At 35.1% G+C, this 26784-nt stretch overlaps 1 protein-coding gene across 2 annotated transcripts in view; it reads right to left on the reverse strand.

The window, feature by feature from the left end:
• Window positions 1-4385: 4385 nt before the first annotated feature.
• Window positions 4386-26784, reverse strand: part of alc (5'-AMP-activated protein kinase subunit beta-1) — a 29456-nt gene continuing 7057 nt past the window's right edge. Inside the window, exons 3-7 of one of the 2 annotated variants that reach the window (XM_081758909.1) lie at window positions 21627-21787; window positions 18318-18411; window positions 10291-10408; window positions 8664-8776; window positions 4386-5821 (exon numbers count right to left, since the gene is read on the reverse strand). In XM_081758909.1, the coding sequence (XP_081615035.1) occupies window positions 5675-5821; window positions 8664-8776; window positions 10291-10408; window positions 18318-18411; window positions 21627-21787 (633 nt within the window). In that variant the 3' untranslated portion in view covers window positions 4386-5674. Of the gene's footprint in view, window positions 5822-8663; window positions 8777-10290; window positions 10409-18317; window positions 18418-21626; window positions 21788-26784 lie in introns of both variants that reach the window. The other variant, XM_081758908.1, reaches the window with a different exon arrangement.

Consider the following 26784-nt stretch of genomic DNA (forward strand, 5'->3'; position numbering starts at 1 on the left):
ACGTCTTATATAATCTCAGTTCTGAAAAAGAAAGCTAAAATTTACATTTTGTTTTGTTTGGTTTCGTCTCTCTCCCAATTACATAATCAATTACACAGGGCTGATCTCAAAATAGATTAGTAGTACTCTCCTCAATTACCATCAAGCAACGTAAAAGTTAGCAAATTATTTCTTCTGAATCGAGACCAAAAACTACTTTACGAGACAAGAGAAGACTATAAAAACTTTTTAAATAATCGAGAAGAAAGAGAAATAATTCTTCGAAAACCGAGACGAGAGAAGAATCATACAAAAACTGACGAAATGAGAAATTTTTATTTCTTGGTTTTCCCGTGGGGAACACTAATGTATTTGGGATTGAATTATGGAATCTTGACATCAGATGTGAAGGCTGTACTATTGAACCATCAATCTTCTCTCTCCTTACTTAATTATACTTAATTAACGGTACCTTTGCGTAGTGTTGCTCACGAGACGAGACGAGACAAAGTTTTCTCCTGTCGTCTCTTAAATTAATTGTTGGATTCTCGTCTCGTTTCGATTCTCGAAGAATTATTTCTCTTCTCGTTTCATAAATTTATGCCCTGGTTTTCTCCTTAATTATATCTAGAATTTTAGAACTTATCTAGAATGCTTCCACGCACAATTTTAGGGTAGGCCTGTGCCTACGCGGTCTACCCTCTAAAGCCGCCACTTATTGAAATATTTATTATTAAAGTATATTATGTAGTGGCTTACGTATCTTTAAATGTTGATAATTGTTCCTCATTGTTTCGTATAACCACTGTATTATTAATGAATTTTTACTATGAATAATGTGATACTAGAACACTGATATCTAAGACTTCATTAAACTATTGTTGCCCACGAGAATTGTCGTTTCTTGTCATGTCTCTAACTTGAACATACACTTCTCGTCTCGTTTTCGAGACGACACAAGGAATTTGTGTATCGTGGACATTACTTTTTCGCTTCTCCAAATACTGAATTTCTTAGTCACCTTTCATATCACTTGGTTTCATTTCCTTAATTAATCAAGTATTTAAATGATAGCTGAATTTAATTATTTCTCTTTCAAGTATAATTTCATCGTAATCAGATGTTTTTTTGTTGTTTCTTTTTTTTAACGAAAGTTTCTCAATGCGATGTAGCTAACATGATACAAAGATTTTAGAAGAACTTGTAGTATTAAATGCTATTAATCTATTATTCTCTTGAAATTTCTGTCAAATATAATTTATTTATTTATTTTTGTATAATACGTATGTTTCCTATTATCATTATCCTCCCGACAATAACAGTTTTAATGTAATAAGATCAAACGTCTATTACATTCATTCTACGTCTCTCTCTCTCTCTCTTTCGTCTTAGCACTGAGTGCGTATCGTTTCAAGTTATTATATATATATAACATGATTCATGTATTGTGATTAACAAAAATTCATTTCTGTAAAACGACTTGCTCTTTTAACTCTCGTGTTCAGCAGGCCAACTCTGCCCAAGCACACTGTGTGCCTGCCTGTCACTACCTACTTTGCGTGACGTCACTCGTTACGACGAAGGCCTTTTCTTGAGACGCTTGTGGCATAGATCACAAGATCTGGGCGGCCAGTTCACATCTCAACAAAACATGCTTAGGAAACTTTTTCGTGCAGTCAGTTAGTCTGGCGAGCTGTGTGACAATCTGAACCACCCTGTTCAAAAAAAAAAAATTATATATATATATATGTAGTGGCGGATCCAAGGGGGGCTATGGCTCCCCCCCTTGACGCTCAGGTATACACTGGGTAAAATGGGCTTCAATCAGGGTGGAAAAAAATCATGATTTTTTTCAAAAAAATCATTTTTGTTGATTTTTTTGATTTAAATCGATTTTTTTGATTTAAATCAAATCTTTTTCTTCGTATAATACAAGTCGCGAACTGAAAAAAAAAAACATTAGGAATTAGTATTAAATGTTAATTATGTCATTTACGTGAAAGTATTGGGTTTAAATTTTGAATTAATTCCCAATCATTAACCTATTTCAATCCCAAAAAATGTTTCTTAAGCATTAAGGAAAAAGTACAGCAATGTATATCAACATGACACCTTTCTTTTCACGGAAGTTACTGCTATTTGGCAGGGGCATATTTTTAAACAATTGGAACTAGCTAGCGGCACGAAATCCATATAAAGTACATAAATTTCGCCTAAAATTAACTAACTCACTCTATGACCTATGGAACCCAGAGGTTCAGTGCCATGTTCACAAAAGCTCTCCACTGACTTCTATCCATAGTCAACTGGATCCAGTTTTTACTTTGTATTCCTATTTCTGCGAGATGCAACTTAATATTGTCCTCCCATCTGCGCCTAGGCTTCCTAATGGTCGTTTTCGGATTGGACTTCCAGTTAAAAGTTTGAAAGCGTTCCTACTTTCTTCCATTCTCGCTACATGTCCTGCCCACCTGGGCCTCCAAGATTTGATGACCCTAACAATGTTTGGTAAATGGTATAAATTATGCAGTTCCTCATCATGAAGTTTTCGCCATTCCTCATTTCCGTTCCTTTTGGTTCCGAATATTCGTTTCAGGATTTTATTCTCAATTACTTTGTCTGCGTTCTTCCCTCAGCGTAAGTGACCATGTTTCACAACCATACAGCACAACAGGCATAATTATCGTTTTATATATTTTAAAGCTTCAAATTCCTCGACACAATTCGCGACGATAAGAGATCTTGAACTGAATCATAACACGAATTCCCTGTAGGAATTTTCTGCAGGAATTCCAAAATAAAAAAATCAAGATGATCAGTTCCAGAAGAAGAAACACTTATGATTGTTAAAAATATGCTTTATGTGGCGTGAAAAACAATTCAAATGCGAGTTATCCGTGCATTTAAGACATCTATACATAGCAGGCACGTTTTTATACTTTTCTGTTGGCTATTTTATTTCCTCTGACAATTTTTCCTGCACAGGCACGGCAAGTTTTTTGCGATCACATCGCAGATCGCGGCATGTTCTGCAATGGGGTCAAGTATCCACTTTATCAAAAGTATTATTCGATATTTTAACGCATCCAAAATTTGTCGTATTACGATCCCGAGGAACTTCTTTGTGTTTAGTACATAAATTTCGCCCAAAATTTTAAAATCTAATTTTTTTTTTTTTTTTTTTGTTTCGGAGAGGGGATCGGACCCCTCTAAATACGCCCCTATTATCTGGAAACAAACAAATAGACGTGTAAACAAAAGAGTTTTCATCTTAAATGTCCATGGTGATTTCCCCGTTGGAATAGAAATTTTAAAACCTTGTGTTACAAAGAGAAGAAAGCATGGTTCACCCGTAACCCGTTCAAATGGGATTTTCCCTGATCGTTCCCTACATGATACTAGTTTTCATACTGTGCTTACATACATTTGAGTCTCATTGTATTATGATTATTATCTTCCGTAATCGAAATAACAGAAGAGAAACGGGATTTTACTTACTTTCACTTTAAATTAATTCATTTCGGAATTTGATTTAAATCAACGATTTTTATTAAAAAAATCAAGTGATTTAAATCTTGATTAAAATCGTGATTTAAATCAGACTGATTTAAATCAATCCACCCTGGCTTCAATCCTGCTTTACACTCGATAAAACGGCAAAATATGGTTTAGCCCCTCCCTTGATCATATCCTGGATCCGTCTCTGTGTATATATATACTTATGTCACGATTTGCCAGTTGAGGCCATCCTTTACAGCAATATGACAGCCATGTTTGAGTTGAGTTGATTTTGAGTTTAACGTCCCGTTGAGCAACGAGGCTATATGACACGTGGGCCTACTGATTAACGTGGAATCCGAGCCACATGAGCTCCCGCCGGGAATCGAACCCGGATCTCTCACGCCAAAGGCGCCTACGCTAACCACTTAGCCACGAAAGCTCGACAGCCATGTTTATCTTGATTTTTTTTTAAAAGGGCTGATCACACTATTGAACTAAACCACACTCCACACTGACTTTCTGAGGATGAAAAGACATTTCGTGAATCACCTGCGAATTTTCATTTGCCCAAATTGGTAAATCGAGCGTTCTGTAGGTCTATTATATTTTGAAATATATTCTTCATAGTGCAGAAAACGTCTCTCGAATTGAACACTCATTTTAATGATATGTTCAAATAGTTTCTACATCGTTGTTGAACTGCGTACCATTTTGGTCCGCAGTAGTAATTATACTACTTTGTCGCACACTCCTGCGCACAGCTTCATAGATTAATCTTGCCAACCAAGTCAATGTTTTTGGTAAATCTTTTTACATAAACGTACACTATTTCTGTGTACATATACAATTAACTCCATTTGAAAACGAAAACATCATGGAACATAATCAAACAACACAACATTATATCCATTTTTATAAAATTCATTAGCTTAATGAGGTACAGCTTTAAAATAATTAGAAACAGTTTCAAACAATATATATATATACACACACATACATATACGCCTCGATATATATATATATAAATTCTACCATTGTACTGTTATTTGTCTTTAAGGATATTCACTGAGTAAATATGACATCAAATACACATGAGTGATAATAGCTTAAGCATCAATACTCATTTTGTCATCATCACACAACGTGATTCATCAACTGGCAGGAATCAGTCATTTACTCTTGATTCTTGTAACTTAACAATGTCGGATAAACTACACGAAAAAATTAACAAAAAATAAGCCAACCAGCGATAACAATCCTTATAAATAAAAATTAACAATTAGCTATATCTAGGCCTCGATTACAATTCGTTCAAATCCTCTACCAACGATGTATTAAAAATTATTAAGTATTAAAAAGGAAATAGCTAGAATGAATCGATTAGTTTGACAGGACAAACTTAAATTTTAACAAACGCAAAACCAAGACTATACATTTAATTATGCTCACTGGACATTGAATCTGATGAAATAGAAAATATTGTAGAAATCTACAGGGTGCTCGTAATATCTACTTCAAAATAATGAAAAACTGATGTAAATAGTATTTTGATGGCATTATTATACGCATACAAATTACTAAATACCTTTTTTCTTTTATTCTTCACAGCACCCTCAAGATCAACAATTTAACAAGTTAGGAAGCATAAGACATGAGTGCAACAATGTTACATAAATTAAGTTCTTCAAAGCAAAAGCAAGCGTGAAATTTTAATTTAAAAGAAGTATATCTATGACAATCACCATGCCATGTTGTTATTACGTATTCATTAGTTCTACATGTTATTAGATTAAACTCATATGTAATTATAAAAAGTAAATGGCATGGAGTTGAAAATAAATCTTTATATATTGTTAAAAATTAACTTCATTTCGCGAAATTGATGGCTATTTTACGGTAATTCAGCGTAACTAGGTAAATTTTCTTTTCTTAGTAGAATAATTTTAAAGGGAAGAAAAAACGTGGTACTTGAAGGAGCAAAACATAGGTTTCATTTAGTCAGAGAGAAACTAAATACTTTTCTCATCAACTTCTAGTTTTTAAAACTGTTTTATGACTGTCAAAGCAGCCTAAATGTTCGTTCCTTACACATGCACAACTTCCAACATGTTCAGGCCTGTCAACAATCAACTGTTGTATTGTCTATAGTTGTTCCCTAATTTTCCTTCCATACGCCAGGGAAACTCATAACACTTTATATAGGTTTATATAATAAAGTGGTAACGTATTTCTTCCTGTAACGATGTGTAGCACTGAGGACCATAACCCCATCCTTAATGGACAAGGCATACAAGTGATTCAACATCACATGGTTAGGCTCTGGCAATAGTGTGGGTTCACACTGGTGAGAGAAAAAAGAACAATACAATGAACATACACTCAAGGAAATTTATTATTATGAATGCAGGCATTAATAGATTTGTCTCCAAGCTGTTATTGCTCGACTGGCTTTGGACACCTCATCAATTACTTTTTCCATGTTAATGTACTTTAACAATTTACATGTATATTAAAAATAATATTAAAATATATAATATAGGAAATACTCATATGAATAGTACAGAAAAATGTACTTAGCATTCTTGTTTTCTATACTGTGGTCAGTATATTTTGTAGTGTTTAATTTTTGTGAGTAAATCAAAATTATGTGTATCATATGACCAATTTTTACGCGTTCGCAATTCATAACCGATCCAATCATTCTTTTGTATTATATCTTACACATATCTACTTCTATTTTCCTGACTTCTCACTAACATTAATTAAATAACTGTTAAAGAAATTAGAAGTAAGTTTTATTACTTACGAAAGTCAAAAGTGCACTATAAAGATTTTAAAACTTACTGGCGATTTAAAACTTACCGGACAATAAAGAACGAGTTATTAGATTAACAATACCATTATTTTCCGTATTTTCTCATAATTTATAAAAGGGTTTATCGACAATGAAGTCTTAAACAGACACTAGTTCTCCCGTGTAATGCTAAGAAAAATTCTTCCAAGATACGAAAGTTATTACTTAACTCTGAGATGTGCACACGAGTTTACGAGGTCATCTTTGACTGTAATGGAAACTACACTAACATGGAATACAAAAGAACACATTTGCATTACGAACAATACACACCTTAACTGATTTTCAAAATACGCCACATCTAAAAGACCTTAAGAGCTCTAATGTTTTCACAAACATGCAGATTGTTAGCATCTTCGGAAGGAAAAGTATTAATGAAGGTAAACGTGAATAAGGATGCATATAAAAAAACTAAACTAACTCTTGTACTTTGGCACAAATTCGTCAACCTTGATCACGAAGAGAGAATGTAGTTTTTTCATGGCTTCGGAGAAAGAAGTGTACAAAAGGATTTAAAACCTACTGGCGGATATGTCGATTTATGCATCGATGCGGTATCACGATATTTTATCGCTGGTTGATGACATAGAATTTCATTTTACACGTTTCCAATTTTGTATCATAAATTCTAATTTTCACACAGCGATTACACAAAGATATGGTAGAAATTCTGGTTTAAGGTTTAAATTGCTTTGGAACTATCACGATACTCACTAAAAACGAGACGAGGAAATGTACTTTGCTTTAAAAAAAAAAAAAAAAAAAAAAAAAAAAAAAAAAAAAAAGTGTGATTTCTTTAAAAAAAAAAAAAAAGATACTCTCTCAGTAACATATATATGTAATTGTAAATTTAATAAGATATATGCTTTGTCATTAGCATTTACCGTCACTAATCTCTTGTTTCCGAAGATGCCAACAGACTACCTGGTAAAAATATTAAAGCTCTAGTTTATATATATATATACAGGGTGTTTCAAAACAACACCGACAACGTTTTTGGTTAGGTGATTCCTGACACCAAGATAAGACGGAAAGTACAGACCAACCTAGGTGCACAAATGCTTCCTTTCGGAGTTATAGCTGTCGAAAACACTAAAAACTTAACTTTAAAGGTCCATAGCTTCGAAACTATGAGACCTGCCGTAGTTGTGTCAAGACTTTATTTAGGAACTAGTATGTGCCCTATCCAAATAGCCATGTTTCAGAATCCTGCGGTACTTCTACACCAATTTTTTATAGAGATAGTTTGTGAGTACTTCAAATTATACCTCCGTAGCCAAACTCCCTCTCCAAAAACTGTTGTGAGGGTACCTTAGAATTCTGAAACATGTATTTTTGGAAAGCCCACATATTAGTTTATAAGTGAAGTCTTGACCCGATTACGGTAGGTCCCATAGTTTCGGAGCTATGGATCTTTAAAGTTCATTTTTTCATGTTTTCGACAGCCTATAACTCCGAAAGGAAGCATTGGTGCACCCAGGTTGGTCTATACTTTTCGTCTTATCTTGGTGTCAGGAATCACCTCCCGAACGTTGTCGGTGTTGTTTTGAAACACCATATATATATATATAGTATAAAAAATATTAATCTTAAAAGTTATTAGGAAGTATAGTTTACATTTTGTAATAACAGTAATAATTGTACCGCACGATGAAATATACTAGAAATCTGAAAAGCAATGAAATTGCTATTTCAGGTCTTTCAGAACATTTGTTTGAAAAGCTATATCAAATTGAAAGAATTGTAGAATGTTAAACAATCCTAAAACACAGAAATTCAGATCAAAATAATCTCAATATAGATTCGATTAATATCACTGAAGAATTTCTGAGTAATTATCAGAAGTAATTTTCATGTACTATCATATTAATTTTTCAATTACTAATATTCTGGCCACACTAATTTCGATAGTCAATCATTAGCTATTAAAATCATGGCAATATGTATTTAAGATAGTCTCGCTTTATTCATATTTAGCTATCAAATGCACAATCGGATAAACTTCATCCACGTAATTTACATTATGCTGGTATTTTTTTCTTTTCCTTGATTTATTAACATGTGTGAGTCAAAATTAATATTTAAAGAATTCATGGTTCTATAGCTAATAGATATAACAATAAAAGATAACTGGAATCTTTTCTTGCTAATAGATAATTCAAATACTTGACTTAGTATGACTAACGCTTGATTATTTTATGTAAAAAATGTTAAAAAATATATACATTTAGTATTATACATATCGATAGCGTTATGCACATTCAATCTAAGATACTGAATTACAAAAACATGTAGCTATCATGACATTTGCTACTGCTTCAATACTCACAGATAACGGTGTATCCTTGTTTAGAATAACTTGCAATAAATGCGGTGGTAATATAGGTGGTCCCGGAACTTTATCCCATGGTTTGTGTGTTGGGATTTCCTGTGTGTAACCTCCTAGACAGAAAAATGCAAACACACACAGTATTATACTAATATATTCCAAGTAATCATAATAGTGTATTTTAAACAGAACTCTGCTACTATTTATTACTTTTTACACTATTTTCTAGAAATAAAAATGGAATGTCAAAATTCCCATATTTATTTCGTTACTTCAGATCATCACAAAATCCTAACGAGGGAAACGATACCGCAAACAATAACTTGTTATTTCATAAAAATTATCACAAAGTCTGACTGCCGCGCCATTTCACCATGCTAGATAGGAGTCAGTGCTGCCATATGGGTACCGTGGGGCGTTGAGCTATTCATCACACGATGAGACAAGTACCAGTACGAACCTGTAACGATGGAGTGGGGCGATTACGAGAATCGTGTTGCAGTCATAGCGCTATACAAGGAAGGCATGCTACCATCACGGATCTTCGCCACTCTGAGACCCCTGCAAATCAATGAACAATTTGTGTAACGCACCATCCAGCGTTACAATGAAACAGGAAGTGTCAATGAAAGGCAGCGTGGTGACAGACCGCGCACAGCGAGGATACCACAGGCAGGCAGTTAAAGCCGTGCTGCAAGGATTCGGCGAAATCATGTCAGGACTAAATCAGTGATGTCCAGAGGGTATTCATTTCGAGACCAACCATGTTATGAGTACTCAATCAGGACCTTAGACTCAGAGCTTGCAAATAATGTACAGGTTACTTCCTGACTGCTGCGTTACGTCAGTGGAGAGTGGTAAAAGCCAAACATCTCCTACGCAGGAAATGATTCCAGGACAATTCTCTTTTCCAACGAGAAGCTACTCATAGGTGAGCAGTCCTTTATTGCTCAAAGCTGAACGTGTTTCCAGGATGCAAAGGTTATATCATCCAGCATCAATCATGGTGTGGTGGGGTGAGCCTCAACTGCAAAACATGGTTCCATTTTTGTGAACAAGGGTTGAATTTTTACGTGTTCTTAAAATCCATAGTTGAGTCTTTGTTTGGAAATATTTTGAAATTTTGCAAGTTGTTTCATATTTCTCGAACAGATAGCTCCGTAGTAAACTCCGTATTTTGATACTTCATGACTTTCATTAAGCAGATAAATCGAAGGTTATTTCTTCCTCATTGGCATGAACGACATAAAAATTACCATATATGGGTGGATTGTTTATGTCAGTTTATCCACTGTCTCATTTTTTATTTTCTAAATCTGGTTACCCTACTATAAGCCGGAGATCCAGGACCGATTCCCTATAACCAGAGTTTTTCATTCTTTAAATTTAATTGAACTCGCACTTTCAGAGAATACGGTAAAAAAAAAAAAAAAATGTTATCTTTTTTATTTATGATATATTTTTAATAATTTTCTGAACAATCGCCCTGAAATTGTTTCTCGAAAAGCACAAATGCATCAGAACTCCTCATGTTACCAGTGAAGTCTAAATAGGGAACCGAAGTGCGAAATTTACAAGACTTACCAAAAGACGTTTCAACCTAATAACAGTATAAAAAATGACGTACCTTGTTGAGTACTGTTTCCATTTACACTGTCCATTGCAAGAGCCTCAAATACTTCGAAATCTGATTTCTTTACGCAAATAAGGTTATTTTTTGATCCCATTCCGTTTTCCACTATTTGCTAGAACACAAATGCATAGGTTAAACCAACTTTTTAAAAGAAGAAAAAAATCATATAAGATGATTAAATATTTAAACATTATGATTAGCACAACTACACTACTATTCAGAGAATGCTACGAACGCATTTATACGGTGCATATATACCAGATGTATGGCATAAAAATCAAACAAAAACATATTTTACACGACAGTTATCACTAAGACCTTGTAGTTATCACGAAAAACTAGTTAACGGTACTGAAAAAAATTAGCTTCAATACTAAATCTGTCACCACTGAAGTATAACAACTAAACGTTCAGGAATGTCATTCATATAATACTCATTGAACTTTTGTATCAAATACACTTTTTTCCTTTCTGTATCTAGGTATTCTCTGCTACATTCTGATGACACGATGATCAGTTCTGAAGCTAAGATTAGTTCCTTTAGTGCAATTTTGTCGTAACTTTACATAAATATCTTTTGATTTTCATATGCTCATCCTGGGATTTCATTGTTATAACCATATATACAGTGTGTTCGGTAACACTTCCATTAATGCATCAGAACCGTAAAGAGCTCAAAAGGAAAGGAAAGGAAAGGCGGAAAAAATAGGCATTATATTTTGTGCACTAGAAAAACAGAATACAGAAAATTAATCAAAAATGGCCACTTCTTGTTGGTCAATTAGCATAATAATCGCCCACGTACAAAATATATTTTTATACATATTGGGTGATATCAATAAAAATAAGTAACTACTCCTGAGAAGTCCTGCTCGAGAATCGGAGTAACTACACCTGGAGTAATCTCCTCCCTCAATTTCGTATCAATAAAACAAGCCACTACTCACGTCTAGTCTGCTCCAGATTTATGAACGTTTACTCGCGCTCCCTCTGTACGTAGCACTGAGTCGTATCAATAAAAGAAGTGGTTACTCATTTCTCTCATCTGTTGGGCGGTCATTTCGTTGTGGGTAACTTATGGTGCAGTATCCAAAACGCCATGGAAGGGACAAGTAGCAACGACAGTTTCAATCAAAGTGCATTTGTGGATGTTATAAAAGAGTTTCCAGTGGTACTTTCAAAGTCACAGTTACCAGAAAGTAAACGAAGGAAAGCCGAAGCTTTGAAGGCAAGTACAGTGAAATGCAACGAAATATCAAATACATCTACGACTGAGACACAAATCCAAAAGAGAATCTTTAATATTCGAGCGAGAATAAAACAAAACAAACAAACAAACCAAAAGAAAAAAACGGGAAACAAGAAAGTTCGAATCCAACAATATCAAGATTAACACGACAAGCGCATATCACGTGTTGTCCAAGGTCTTTGTAGATTGTTTGGCTTTAAGACCGAAGTCAGACACTTAGCCTCTTTGTTTCCTTTTAAATAAAAGACCAGCCAGTCACATCATAAAGCACGTCCATCCGATTTCGTTTTCCACACCATACGTGTCCCCTTTCGCCTTGGCATATAAAAATACATTCTCATGTATACACCCTTCCTATCAGCGTTGAGTTGAGTTGATTTTGAGTTTAACGTCCTTTTCAATAGCGAGGCTATATGAGACGGGACCCACTGATTAACGTGGAATCCGAACCACATGAGCTCCCGCCGGGAATCGAACACGAGTCTCTCATGCCAAAAGCATGTAACGCTAACCGCTTAGCCACGAAGGAGCTCTTCCTATTAGCGTATTCGTCCCCAAAGTATTAGGTTTCTTTATTGCTATGTGTGTATAGTCAAGTGCTCCGATAGCACCCGGAAATGTATATTGTTCTTGCCACTCTGCCTTTGCTTTTTGCATATTACGCACACTTCCGGAAACAATCAATTTTCAGATATCGTAATAAACGCATCCATTACAGTTGTAGTAATCATAGACACAGTACTTTGAGCCACACCAGAATCCCCTGACATTCTGACCTGGAATCTCGGATCACTCACGTAACGCAAGAAAACCCGCATCTTTCCCTAATTACGTAGTGCACCACCCCAAATTTAGGTTGATTCTCCTTAAAAATGTTGTGCTAACCACTCTACATTTTCTTTCCTGAACCTATAATGTTTTTTTGTAATCTCCATTTACAACATTTCTATGCAGTTTATAAGTTTTTCTACGTAGCGAAACAATCATATACTCTGCCATATTTTAACACAGAATTACCTATTTAGCTTGCTTCATAAATTTGGAGAAGTTACTAGCATCACAGAGGAGTCATTGATATCAAACGCAGAGTAGTTACTCGGCTCGAGAATAGAGGTGTGGTTACTTCAAAAGGGCGGGACTTCTCCGAGGTCAGCCGAGACGAGTAGTGCTCAGTTCTCTTTTTATTGATACCAATGCGAGTAACTACTACAAAATTGGGAATAATGAGTAACTCCTCCGTTTTATTGATATCACCCATTATTCGTAATAGACCACATTTATCGTATTCCCTATACATATATCGTCTTCTGATATTCAAACACACGAACTTACGAAGCTCCAGCCATTGGCGTAATTTTCTTTTAGCTGTCCTCCCTAGTAACTATGGCAATCGAAGGGGGTATAGATGTGAACTACTGTTAGTTGGATACGCATTTACGGGGCCAGTGATATGGCCATTATCTGTAAAGATATACATCGATTCTTGAGGACTATGCAAAAGATACTCCAATAAGTGCTACTTTGAACTCATTTCCAAACATGCTTTAGTAACAATTGATTGTCCCCTCCCCCGCAACACGTGGTCTGCGAGTGTATAACTTACGTCACTGACTAGTAGAGACCACCTTACAACAATTATCTAGCATGTGTCCTGAGTCTTCTAACCTCTAACCTTTTGTACGACTTGTCGAGATTAGGAATGCAAGGAGCATTCGATTGAAACCAGAAAATCTTGCATACAAAATTTCATACTACATATACTATTTCGAACTTGAGAAAGGCTCGTGTTTGTAAGTATTTTTCTTTATTAGCGGAAATTTTGCCTTCCTGTGAACGAAAACATACAAAATTTATGGTTATCACAATAATTAAAAAAACCTGAAGAAAATGTTACTCAACTGATTAAAACGGCGTGCGACTACCATTTAAGAACAAATCTTGTTTAGTCGTGGAATGGAGACATATAGGTCATGAATGGTTTCAGAGGAATATTGTATCCTTCCTCTTGCAGTGCAGCACAGTTCCGTCAATGAGGAAAGAGGATACCTGCTCCAAGCCTGAACTCCACAACTGATCCCAGTTGAGTAATAATGTTGAGGTCTGGTAATAAGACGGTCAAGGGGAAATGTATTTCATTCTCATGTTCATGACACTACATCTCTCAGGAAGTGTAAATTGTTGCAGTGTCATCTTTAAAAAAGGTCATTAGCCACAAACTTCTAAATAATAGGATGTATATGGCCACGTAATATGTCCACATAATTACTGGTAGTAGCGCATCTTGTACAAGCGTAATACAAGAGATCGCGGCCCATAGCATCACAGAGCCACCACATTTCACGGCAGGGAAGAGGCAGCCCCTTGGGCGTCCACCATACAAACACGGCAAGAGGACTCATCACACCATATTACGCTTTTCCAATCATCTTTGTTCATTTTGCATGTCTCGGTACGATTTTCTTCGCGCTAAAGTATTGCTTGCAGTAATTGGTGGTTTGGAAGTTGCAACCTGACTGCGGATCTTCATGCTACGCAACTCGTGCTAGTCTGTGATTGCCACGATTGACTATTCTAGATGTTGATTGAGTTCTATAGTAACTTTTGGCATATTCGCTCCAGAGTTCTTGGTGACGATCATTTTTAATGTCGAGCGATCCATGTTCCCTGAGGCCTCTGGCCCTTCCCGCTGGTCTAGTGGCTAGCACGCGCGTGCCTTTGACACATGAGGTTCCGAGTTCGAATCCGGGTGAGAACCTTGAATCTTCAAAGCATTACTGTGGTTCGGTACGCCCACGTCTCACGTAACCTCGGTGCTGAAGAGAGACGCTAAATTCCAAACTAAAAACCTCGTTGAGACTTCTCTTTCGTCTACTGTTAATCGTCGCCGATGTTATTTTCTCATGAGTTCTGTAGGCCGTTATTACCTTGGACACCGTTCCTCGCAACACACCTAAAACACTGACCACCTCAAATATGCCTAACCTTGCATTTTGCATCACCCCCGTCTTCCCGCTTCAACACAGACTTCGTTCTACCCCTTCTGAAGTAATATAGACAATCACCATTAATAACGGCCAGGCACTACACACATCTTTAGTATTAACACCTCATATTACAAATAGCAAACTATAGATATTTCCATTATTTTGATACGACACGTATTTGTTCTTACTTTTTATCACTATTCTTCTAATTATCAATTATTCTGGAAAATACTACTGGCGTTCACTTTGGACTTTCATGTCAAAATACAAATGTGGTCGTTTTTACAGGAAATTCTCCAGACGTGTTTATTCTGGTTGACCGATCTTATTTTACTTTCAGCAACTCGAAAACACCAGATAACGCTAACTTTTATTCCAGTCTCTCTAGCACAACTTCAAGTGACAGAAAGTTTCAAATCAAAGCGAAGTTTGAAGCAAAGATATTGGTTTGGCTTGTTATTAATCCAAAGGGATATCCAGTGCACTGATTCGAACCTCTGGCTTTGCCATCAATGACCACACGTAGTTAAAGTATTGCAATCGGGCGGGACTAATTCCTTATATACAAAAGCACAATTTGAATGACAATTACGTATTTTGGCCGGATCTGGCAACCTCACGTTATGCAAAGATCATGACTGAACATTTGAGCCATCAGATCACCTTTATAGAGAAAGAAGACAACTTTGCCTACATCCCTAAACGCAGGCCAAACGAAGATTTTTGGACTATATTAAAACAACGAGTCCCCGCTAACAAATGGAAAGCACCTAGCACAGACAAACTCATATCACGTATCAAGTACTGCCTCAAGAAAGTTCCACTTGATAATGTATAGCGCTTAGCAGCAAACACCATACAGCGACTAGATCGTATTCACCACCAATAGGTTACAGACTCTGCATAATAGATTGTTAAACTTCTTTACATATTAAGTAATTCGTTCCTGGTTTTTGTTTTCGTAACATTTAATAAAATATTTTTTTATCGAATTTATACTGTAGTGCCAATTTTAATGGACACGCCTTATATATTCCAATTAGCCAATTCGTTCGGACCTTATTGGCGAAAAATATGTTCTCTGTACTACTAAGAACTATATATTCCAATGAGGTAATTTGTTCACAAGTTATTGGTAAAAGAATATGTTCACTATACGGCACCGAACATTATAAATTCCAATTGGTTAATTCGTTCGGAAGTTAGTGGCAAAAGAAATGTTTCTTGTAACTAATTTTCATCATTATTATTATTATCGAAGTGAAACGTGACCTGATGAAGGTGGGAGAGCGATTCTAAAATATACCCAAATTGCATACTGCACATAGGTCGAATATGCAACTATACAGATTTTAGTCAACCAAAACAATATGAACTACATTTAAGTATCAGTAATGAGAAGACAGCACAGGTTACATATATGTCACACCTAAGCAATTTGAACTGATATTCATATCATTCAGGATAAAGTGTGGAATAGTTTACTTTGTTGTGCACAGATATATAATTGTTGGAATTCTTTAACTTCAATTTTGAGTACCGAAATGGGAAAACAAAACAAGAAGAAAGAAAGAAAAAAAAGCAATGTTCGAATAATCATGATCATTATTTCTACAGAGCAGACGTTTCTTCCCTTCGAGTCTTGATAAAGGTAATGAGAAAAAAAAAATAATAACAAGAAAATTTAGCAGCAATACTTCAAGAACCATACACTTTTATACGAATTGTGAAAGAAATTGATCAAAAAATATGAGACTGATCAAGCAACGTGTTTCTAGAGTTACGCACTCGAGACAGTAAAAAACGCTGAAACGTCTGCGTCCGGATTGCTATTTGGATGTTTAAGTGAGTACTTACTTTCTGTTATAGCTATATTTCTGTTTGCGCAAATCACGCGTCAAATAGCTATCCTTCGAAAGTCATGACTAGAAACATATAAGAAGAAGAAAGACTTGAAACTGTGCAAGACTACGTAAAGGTTTACACGTGTTTATACGAGCTAAACGAGAATTGCACGTTTAGAATATGCCTACATTACTGATAATCTGTTTACAAGGAAAATTCACAGTTCACATGGAAAACAAATAAAAAACTTAACTGTCTTTTACTATTTAGATACGATGGCTACAATAACTTAGGTAAGCAGTTACTATACAAGGAACATTCCTTCATAAGGGAAGCAACCGTAATCTCTGTTAAGATATAGATTAGCATTATAGCATTCACGAATTTTAATTATCGCTTCACTTAACTGAAATGTTCAGTCCTGAATATATAGAACTATTTATTTACTCATTTTAATCCAGTGTTAAACTCTCTCGAGAAGAAGTATTTAATGAATGGAAAAATACATTAAAGCTGGTGGATTGTTAGAAGGTAAAAGTAGATTATAACAATAAAATTGGTAAAACTCATTATTTAAAATCATAAATATGTCGTAAAAATTACCGACTTTTTGTTACTTTTAAACAAATCAAATGTATTATGTGCTTATAAAACAATTCAAAGCAATTTTCGTTTATTTATTCCACTAGATCTATTTTAAATTTGAAGATATGATCTCAAAAAATAAGCATACATATTAATGTTCTTTGTTTATTTAGAGTTTTAGCTTCTCTTTTCAGTGACGCAGACATGTTTAATGTTGAGTCTAAATCAATTAGTAAACATAAAGGATCGAAACCGAATCATGCCAAAGCAAAGTACGAGCGCAAACTATTTAATCACGAGAAAGCTCGACTGCACTTCTTAAAAATGAGAAAGAGACCTATCTACCTACGAGGGAATAAACCCATTGACTCAATACCAAATCTTCGATACGTTTGTACTTGGAATTTGAGAAATTTTGTGCCAATGTCTTCCTTAAACCTCAGGCAGTTTTTAAGAATTGATATTGGGAATGGGTTAGGATGTTTTTATTATTATTACAGTAGGACGTCGATAATCCGAATGTCAAAAATCTGAACGCGGTCCCTAGAAGCTAGTGACGGTACACTAATTCAATTTTCTTTGTGTGAAGCCAGTGTTTTGACAAAAGCTCATTCATATGTAATTGTTTGTCATATATATTTTTATTTTTATTTTCCCTTAGGGCTATACAAATTAAGTTTTAAGTGTGAGTTACAAGAACTGTGTAATTTAATGTACGAGCAGGTTCTTTAGAAACATTAAATGTAAGTAGCCTTACGTATGGTATTGTAATTACTGTATGTACTGTATAACCTGTATCGATAAAAGAGCATACCGTACAGTGTATTTAAGCCTAAATGGCATTTTCTTGGTCATTTTCGAAAATCCGAACTACCGGTAGTCTCAATTAGTTCGGATTTTCGACTTCCTACTGTATTATTATTATTATTATTATTATTATTATTATTATTATTATTGCATGTTTGTTTTGAACATTTGGACATACGGACATATAATGTGTATACACTGATTTTTGATTTACAGAGCAAGAGTACGTCATATACTTAACTAATTCAATTTAGTGTACGCAGGGAGAGGTTTTACCGATTTGCTACTCGCTGGATGTACAGCCATGCGATAGGGGCCTTTGATACACAGAACAATCTACCTTTGACTTGAAAATTTCACTCACTTCGAGAGTTATGGTGTAAGAATTTTACAACACATGATACTTTAAGGGATGAAAGTTAATATATGAGGCCCATTAAAAAAAATCAATATTGTTAACCCAAAATATCGACCATCGCTGTGACACATAGATAATTTCCTATTTTTATATAAAGGAAAAAAGATGACTTGAAAATCATATTTATACTTACCACTCCAGGATCATGTTTCCACTCGCCATCTACGAAGAACTTGTATTGGTGTTCTCCTTCTGGGAGATCGATTATAGTAACGAAATCACCATGGCTTACACAGAAAAACGAAACGAAAAAAATAATAATAGTAACAGCAGTAACTTTATTTTGAGTTCTGCGAACATTTCATAGGTAAACCAATAACACTTATAAATATCACTATATAACCTGGTACAATAGGCTAGAAAATAAAATAATGAATTACCTACTAAGTTGATTCTGAACTAAATGATCAAGTAAACCTTATTTTGTAATTCTGTACTTTTTGTATATAACTAAAATTGTAATAAAGTTATGAGCCTATAATGTAATAATAACACACAAGTCCTTATCCATATTTCCCTTTTCAGTGCTAAGTGAAGAATTCCTCGGCCTTATGTATTACGCTTCGAATACGCTCCTTTCGATTTTAAAGATAGCCCGGTGTAAAACTTCCACATTCTGTATTAAATGTTTAATAGTTTTTTTTAGATATTTTGAGAGAACTGATATAGCTTCTCAATACTTTTCGTATCTTTCAGTCTCGTGCCAATGTTTTCTTTTTTTATTATTATAATTATTTTTTAATATTTTTTTACATTCCAGTGTAACTGGCATTACATAAACAAGAAAACTGCACAATACCACTTAACAACGTGAAAAATCACGTTAAGTGGTTTGTGATGGCTTAAAGATCTTTTCGTATTTCTTGGTGGTTAATCACATTATCCATTCTCTGAAACAAGTAGAGGTGTTTTGTTTTCATGTTCTCATCGTCGTAGGCCTATGTCCGTTGTTAAGACCTAATTTGGTTAATTCGATGAGGTTCCTCTGTACGATCTTCACCAATCTATATGCTCTAATATAAATATTGATCCAAATGTCTGCTTTAGTTTGTTATTTATACCTACATTTTAAATGTTACACAACATATAAACATTTATATATACTTGGATAAGTAGACAAGTACTAGTATTAAGCGCAGCAGATATTGACTTAAATTCAACACATTCGTTAAGTTTATATGTAATTAATACTCTGAGAGTTCTTTCTTCTTCTTCCTGTATAACTCTTCTTAGTATTTAAGATTTCGAATTTACTGGAACCAATGTCGATCGATTCCTTATTCTATAATATTTTCTAAACAATATTCGCTACAATACTTATTGTCTAACACATCTGAACAAATGATTTATCAACGAATTTCCTTCTTTCGAAGTTTGGAATCCCCAGTAACTTAACGAATAAATAAATAAATAAATAATAATAATAATGTCATCTTGTCTCATTTCATTACCTGAGACATTTAATTCCCTAATACTGGCTGAATTATCACAAACAGAGAATTTATCTTTGTAAATACAAGCGTTACATTTAAACTTACTTATTTGAATATGTTCTTTCTTACTTAGTTTTTCGAATCAAGCAGAGTGAAATTTTCTTTGATACATACTACATTTAAGTTATTATTATTATTTCATAAATCCATTGTGGACTTTAGGTGTCATTTAATACGTACATAATAACACAATTTTAAAAAATACAATAAACAAGAAAAAATAAATAAAACTAGACTTCAAATGGCCAAAAAGGAACCTGATCAGACAAAATAAAAATAAATACATTTAAAAAAATCAGTTTCTTGACCTGCAGAGGATCGAAAATTCCTGACGACCTCACGACCCTATATATTATGTTGTAAAGCTTGAGAACAGACAAGATGGAAGAGTCCCTGGTTAGCCACCATAGAACCTACTGCGAGGTACTAGCACACCTCGACTTACTGCTCACGGTGTTTCAAGCTACACTTCGTAGAGAAAGGGACTGTTGTTTGTTGATGGTGAATGGTCAGAAAAAAAAAAAAATAAATAAATAAATAAAAAATAAAAATAAATAAAAAATTAAAACGAAATGAGAGACATAAAGCAGAGCGAATGAGCCTTTTGTCGTCAGCGAATTTTCTCTGGGGCAGGTAGTAATCGAGATTGGAGACAAGATGCTAATAAGTTAGAAAATATAACAAGGAAACTCGGAGAATTTGAAAATATTTCGTTGTGTAGTTTGCTGTCACCTTTTTCTCAGCAACTTTTGGATGGCTATTATCGTGTAACATAATGAAAACGAAATGTTGTCCAATGTCAGATCCTCGAGGGCATGACTATTTACAATAAGAGAGATCCAGATTTAAGGATATGAGAAATATTGATTGCTTGTTGAGAACCACATAAGCAGCAATATCTTTGGGAATGAAAGGTTGATTTGTAAAGCACTCTCATACGGCCTCCTGTGTTCAGTTTTTAGCTTTACTCTAAGCTTCCACTTAAACACGCATCAATTTGGTTCATATTAACCGTATCGACTTATATATGCTTGGAGTATCATTAAACGGCCTTTCTTGTGGGAGAGGAAAGATCTTCCTTTATTCCTTGTACCTTAGCAACCACAAACTTCACTAGTGTTCACGCTCCCAGATCTCTTTCCTAAATATTTTCTTCTTCTCTTGCTTGTAAGCTTCCATTCCAGGTAGCCATAAAGTTACATCGTTACAAGGTAATCTAAAGTTCAAATTGATTCCTTAGTTCAACTTACACACCAACTTATGCTATGCTTGTACTCGAAAGGTTTCTGGAAGGTTACATTTTTATTTACTGTTCACACAAGTACGATACAGATAAATGAATTAAAGAAATTTTTGAGAGAGAGAGAGCGAGCGAGAGAGATGATAGCTTATTCCAAAAAGAGTTAAATTTTATTCTGAAATCCTGCAAAGGAATTTTTTAGGAGTTTAGTTTTGATTTGCAATTTCTTGGTAACTACTTGCGCTCACTATTTGCAGCGATGCTCACTGTATGAATGCTATACAGAAAAAGATAGTGTTACCTAAAGCTAGAACGTTAGCTCAAATTTGCGCAAGAAAACATCCAATAGGTTTTCCGTTGGTTATTGAGGTACAGAGAATTACACAACTTCACTTTTCCCTTCCCACTATGTCATCACTGTATTCAAATTTGTCTACTTGTTCTCAAGTTAGCACAAGAACATGGAGAGGGGTTTTGCACAGAGAAAATTTTAAAAAAAGAACACTGAATGCAATGACTGCTTTAAGTTGAAATAATTAGATATGGGAAGACTAACACAAAGAGGGCTGAAAATAAATAAATAAATGAAGAAAAGTATGTAAATACGAAGCTGCTTTTTTCCTGGACTACGAGATTGCATTTTGTACTTAACGATCTTAATATGTGATTTCAAAATAAAATAATATTAATAATGAAGAACGCAACTTACCTCTTTACCATTGGCAACGTTTTCCAATTCGAGAACGTTCCACTTATGTATACTTGTTTGCCTCCTCCTTCCCACTTGAAAACGGTGGGAAGGACTTTCTCATTCACTTTTGTGCCTTCAGAGACAGTTGCTGCTCTTTGCCTTGGGATTCCATATTCATCCTAAAAATTAAAACAGCAATATTACAAGCAGAAACTTCCTTTTCTACTTCAAATGATCTAGAAGACATGCAAAACGAAAGACTGATGCAGGTTATTTTTTATAGAATAAAGTGATTTAGGTATTTTGGTCATAAATCTGGGCTAAATTTCAGCACCGCTGATTTTGAGAATTAAATCCGGAAGTCTGTGAGAGGTAAGGAAACTTACCACCCCACGGTAATTCATATACTAGCTGTAAGTGCAACACTGTTTATATACCGGTTTGAAAATTATTAATAACAATTAATCAGACACAAATACAAACAAACAAAAATAATAACAAAAAAGAAACTTCTTCATCCATCCATCTAAATATTATGTAATTGCATATATATTATATATAACACGGCGTAATAAAGTCTCAGACTATTTCTACTCTTTCCGTAATTTCTGACTTTAAAAAAAAAATCTTAAATACGGAAGCATTAATAATACAAAAGTTTGGACGATTTCACATATTTATCTAGATTTTGAAGCGGTAAAGAATTCACATTGGATTAAAATAATGTTGAACAGATGATGGTCGGAAAGAAACAATCTTTGCTAACTATACAGAAGTTAGAGCGAAGAAACTTGGCAAATTATCCACATCTAAATATTATAAACAGTGAGTAGAAATAAATACAATGGTGAGAATAACCAAACCCATTCCCGAGCTAATATATGAACCTCAGTTGCTTTGTCTTATAACAACACATCTCTTGTGTATAATTTCTCGTCCAAACCAATTTTAACACAACTTGGTTTAATCACCATTCTCCTCCTCATAAGAAAATATTGAACATCTGACCATGCAATATAAAATATATACAGCATAAACAATCCATAGAAATTCTGCACACATGTGAAAAATTGAACATGCGAAAATTTTAGAAGTGTAATACTTTAATCAAGATAAGAGAATGAGAAAAATTTAAACTAAACACATTATACGTTTAGGAGAGAACACTCCCATAAAGAAAGGCAGCTGCTCTGGATTAAAACATATTACAAGTTCTCGAAGAAAAACACGAGGGATCAAGAGAAACAAAAAGGGAACAGAGGAGCATACCAAAAATTTTCAATCCTCAAATGTTTTTGAAGTACTAAATGAACGAATCTTAGAAAATATGGCAAAGAATGTAGGTTCGGGATGTACGAAACAGTAAGCCTATCCACAAAAATTACATAAAAATAACAAAGTGGAATAAAAGAAAGAGGACTAAGAAGCGTATCAGGAAATCAAAGGTTAGCACTTTCAGGATTGGCAAAAAAAAAAAAATAAATAAAATAAATAAATAAATAAAATAAAAAATGAAGATATAGTTGAAAATAATAACAACAATAAAATGTTTTACGTTCTGTTACACACAAACTAATGAAATTGCATCTAAAGCATATCAAATTTCTATTAAGAAAGCGACACGTAAGTTGGACTAGGGAAACCCAAACAAAACTATTATTAATTAAGGACAAAACTATCACGGGGAAAAGATACAGTAGTTCACTTGGAGGAAAATAAAAATAACAAGATACAAGAAGTATTTCTGTACAAATCATTAGATACACTCAATTGTCTATCGTAAAAATGAGACCCTCAATACGAAACTCTGCTTCATTTTTATATCCAAAGAAAGAACTTGAGAGTACTGAAAGCTACTCACGTACTAAAACATCAGATATATATATATATATATATATATATATATATATAGAGTAAAGTACACGCGAGGACCGAAACTTGAACCAAGTCTCCGGGTTATCATGATCATACGTTAACCACCACATACTTAATCCATTCCCTGAAGAGTAAAGATTGGTACTCAGCCGTCAGAGGTGTGGTGCAAGAAAACACTGGGTTGTCAAAGCATAACAGGAACTGTGGTACAGTCCTATGGTTTGAGTACCTGAGGACCGTTATGAAGAGTGGAAGAACGAAGAGCTGTTCAGGGAATGGATTGGTGTAATGGTTAAGGCATCGGTACGATAAGTCGGAGACCTGAGTACGAATTTCATTACAATCGTTCATTCTTTTACTACTTGCACTATTAAATTCGCACCTACAGAGGAACTGGTATAATAAATAATCGGCTATTTCCTCAATTTATCAAATATATCGGAGAAGTAAAGATGAACACTAAAATTTATCCAGACTACTTCCAGGTCCCACGCTCTGTTACTATTACTACTACTACATTTTCCTACTTATCCCGACGCTGCTGTTAGCATTTTCCTTGTTAATTTGTTTGCTCTCAGAAATTCAGAGTGAAAATACACGACTGAGTCGAGGATTAAACACGGGTTTCCCAACTCCGACTTCCAGTGATGGTGAATCAAACACTATATTGCTCAGTCCTTTCTTAGTCACATATTTTCAGTTTGTAAATAGTGATCAAAGATCTTGATTACTGGGAATCTAATCCAACTGGATTCTATTGTGATTGGACACTCAATGTCTACAGCCTGGCTGCAACATCTTTTACACTCACTCTGTCATTAAGTGGTTATGTACTGCTTACCTCCTATGAATTTCTCCATGTTCGTAGGATAGTTATTTGAGCCTGCATGTCTAATTGTGCATCCACAGTAGCACAGAGGGTGATTCACTTATATTGAGCCGAATTTCAATGTGTCACCTAGGAAATGCTGTTTCCACCACCGTTTGTGTCCGATTTGCATATCACCTCTACTGGTTCTTGCTCGGCATGGAGTTTCCATTGCAGGAGGCTGCGTCACAGCTGGACCGTGGGTATAATATTCCACTTCTCTTTACAGGTTTTTCACAGGCAGACAACGGTGCGGACTCGACAACGCTTGAAGAATCAGAAAGCAAGCATCTGGATTCTTGACACGGTTGTCAGAGAAGGCAGCGATGTTTTTGCCATGTGGCTGGATGCCTTGCCTTGGTACAGTTCAACCTAATTCAGGTCTAGCTCGTACAATGCTGGGATTTCATGTTGATACATTTCAATCAGGACATAAATATGGTAGTACGCAGGATTGATTTTGACGTTTCACCCCACCTTTCGGAGACGCACTTTGCTCCTGTATGAGAAACTGATCACAATCATGAATCCTTTTGGGAAACGGTTCTATATGCTCGTGTCGGTGTGGGGGGTTCAGGATTTTGTGTCGCATATTTCCATATAATATAATTCACAGTGGCAAGAACTATACAAAAATTACGCACTTGATACATTTCTAAGACGTGCGACACCGTTAACTTAGCGTCGGAAATTCCAAAATGAACCCCTCCCAGAATGTGTTTAGTTTTAGCGGCATCACACTACACTCGATCACACTGCTTTACTACGTGACTAACGAGATATTGCTATTTGGCTCGTGGCAATGTCGTGGTGATAGGCTGCACATGGACTTCGGCTCAATATAAGTCAATCAACCTCTGTAATATCAAGGTAACTTTTTGAAACTGTACGAATTGTCTTACAGTTGCTCGTTATTGATGTATCGGTTTCTCGCATTTCTAATTTTACAGTACCCCAGGATACATTGTTAGGTGTAGTGATGTCCGGGGTTCTTGAGGATAAGGCAATGGTGCCGAAGGCATTCTGACGTCCGATCCAGCGATTCTGGAAAATTTCGTTCACGGACGGACATGGCGTAATGGACTGGTGCCTGTCCAGCTGTGGGCGATTTCTTTACCTGTTATCTCTGGAAGAAACCACTTGTTGATCATTTTCAGATAAGTTTGTTCGTCATCTAAACATAACGACCACATAAGTATTCCGCAGTCATTTCTGACCAAACGCCGTGAAGTGAATTTTGTTCAATTTTTCACTTAACGTGCAAATCCTTCTTCGTAACGTATTGCATTGCCGATCTTGGGATGTATAACCGAAGAACTTTTCATGTTTATTTCATAGGTGATCGTTCAATCGATGCTTTCAGAGCAGCACAAATCTTGCGGCGAGTGATTGGTTTTTCACTTCAACGAGTCTCAAGAAAACTTCAGGTTGCAAAAATGAAATAAAATCTTTCAGTTTAATGTCCAATGATTACGCCCTTTGGGTTAGGGGAGACGGATAATTACGGCAAGTGAACGAGGATGGAATAATTGGTGAAATGAGAATGAGGGAGGAAAAGAAGTACCCCTAGACTCACGGACACCATGCTGTCTTCTACAAACTTCCTGTTGCAAATACCTTCTCTTTCCACCTCAGTAACGCTGTTACTGCTTTATCAAAAAGTACCATAAAATCACTCATTTCCTCCATTGTGATTCTACGTTGGTGGATTCATACTCAAGCCACCAAACGCTCCTTCACTGTGAAAATGCTTGTATCTACCATCAGGACTCACTGGACTGGACTGTTCGCACGTTATTTCTTTTCTGTCACCAGATGAGAACAATGAAGTCAATAGTGCCAATTGCACTATGAAGAAAAGCAAAGCAAATCATGATTGCCAGTTTAATATTAATATCGAATATATTCATTAACTTTTCTACTATTTGATAATATTGGGTGTAAAGAGACTTCCAGACCAGGCTGTACAAATTGAATAACTCTTAATACATTAATAACTGTGTCAATTATGACCACTATGTCGTACTGTGGCAGTACATTAATATGTCCGTGCTTACAGTCTCAAGATCAGATACTAGATCTAACATTCCTTAACTGGAATCAATAGTCTACAGTTGCTAAGCAACTACTTCATTTAACAATAAAGTGTATAATATAAAGCATTTTTCATTCGGAGTTGGTTCACGTAATTTCCTTTGCAACAACAGAGTAGGAATTATACAAAGAACGTTGTAAACTGATTGCAAATGAACGCATGGACGAAAAAAAAATAAAATAAATAAAATTAATAGGTTGAAAAGCAAAACCAAAGAGGAAGAGTTAGTAGAAGTGAGAGAGAGTATTTTAATACCAGAGAAAGGAAAAGTCAATCAGTAAATGTCAGTTATCGTGTAAGGAAGAAGAGGGGAAGTGAAGAAGATCGAAGTTAAGACG

The sequence above is a fragment of the Thermobia domestica genome, chromosome 5 (genome assembly GCF_964235325.1).
Source record: "Thermobia domestica chromosome 5, izTheDome1.hap1.1, whole genome shotgun sequence".
Taxonomy (NCBI): domain Eukaryota; kingdom Metazoa; phylum Arthropoda; class Insecta; order Zygentoma; family Lepismatidae; genus Thermobia; species Thermobia domestica.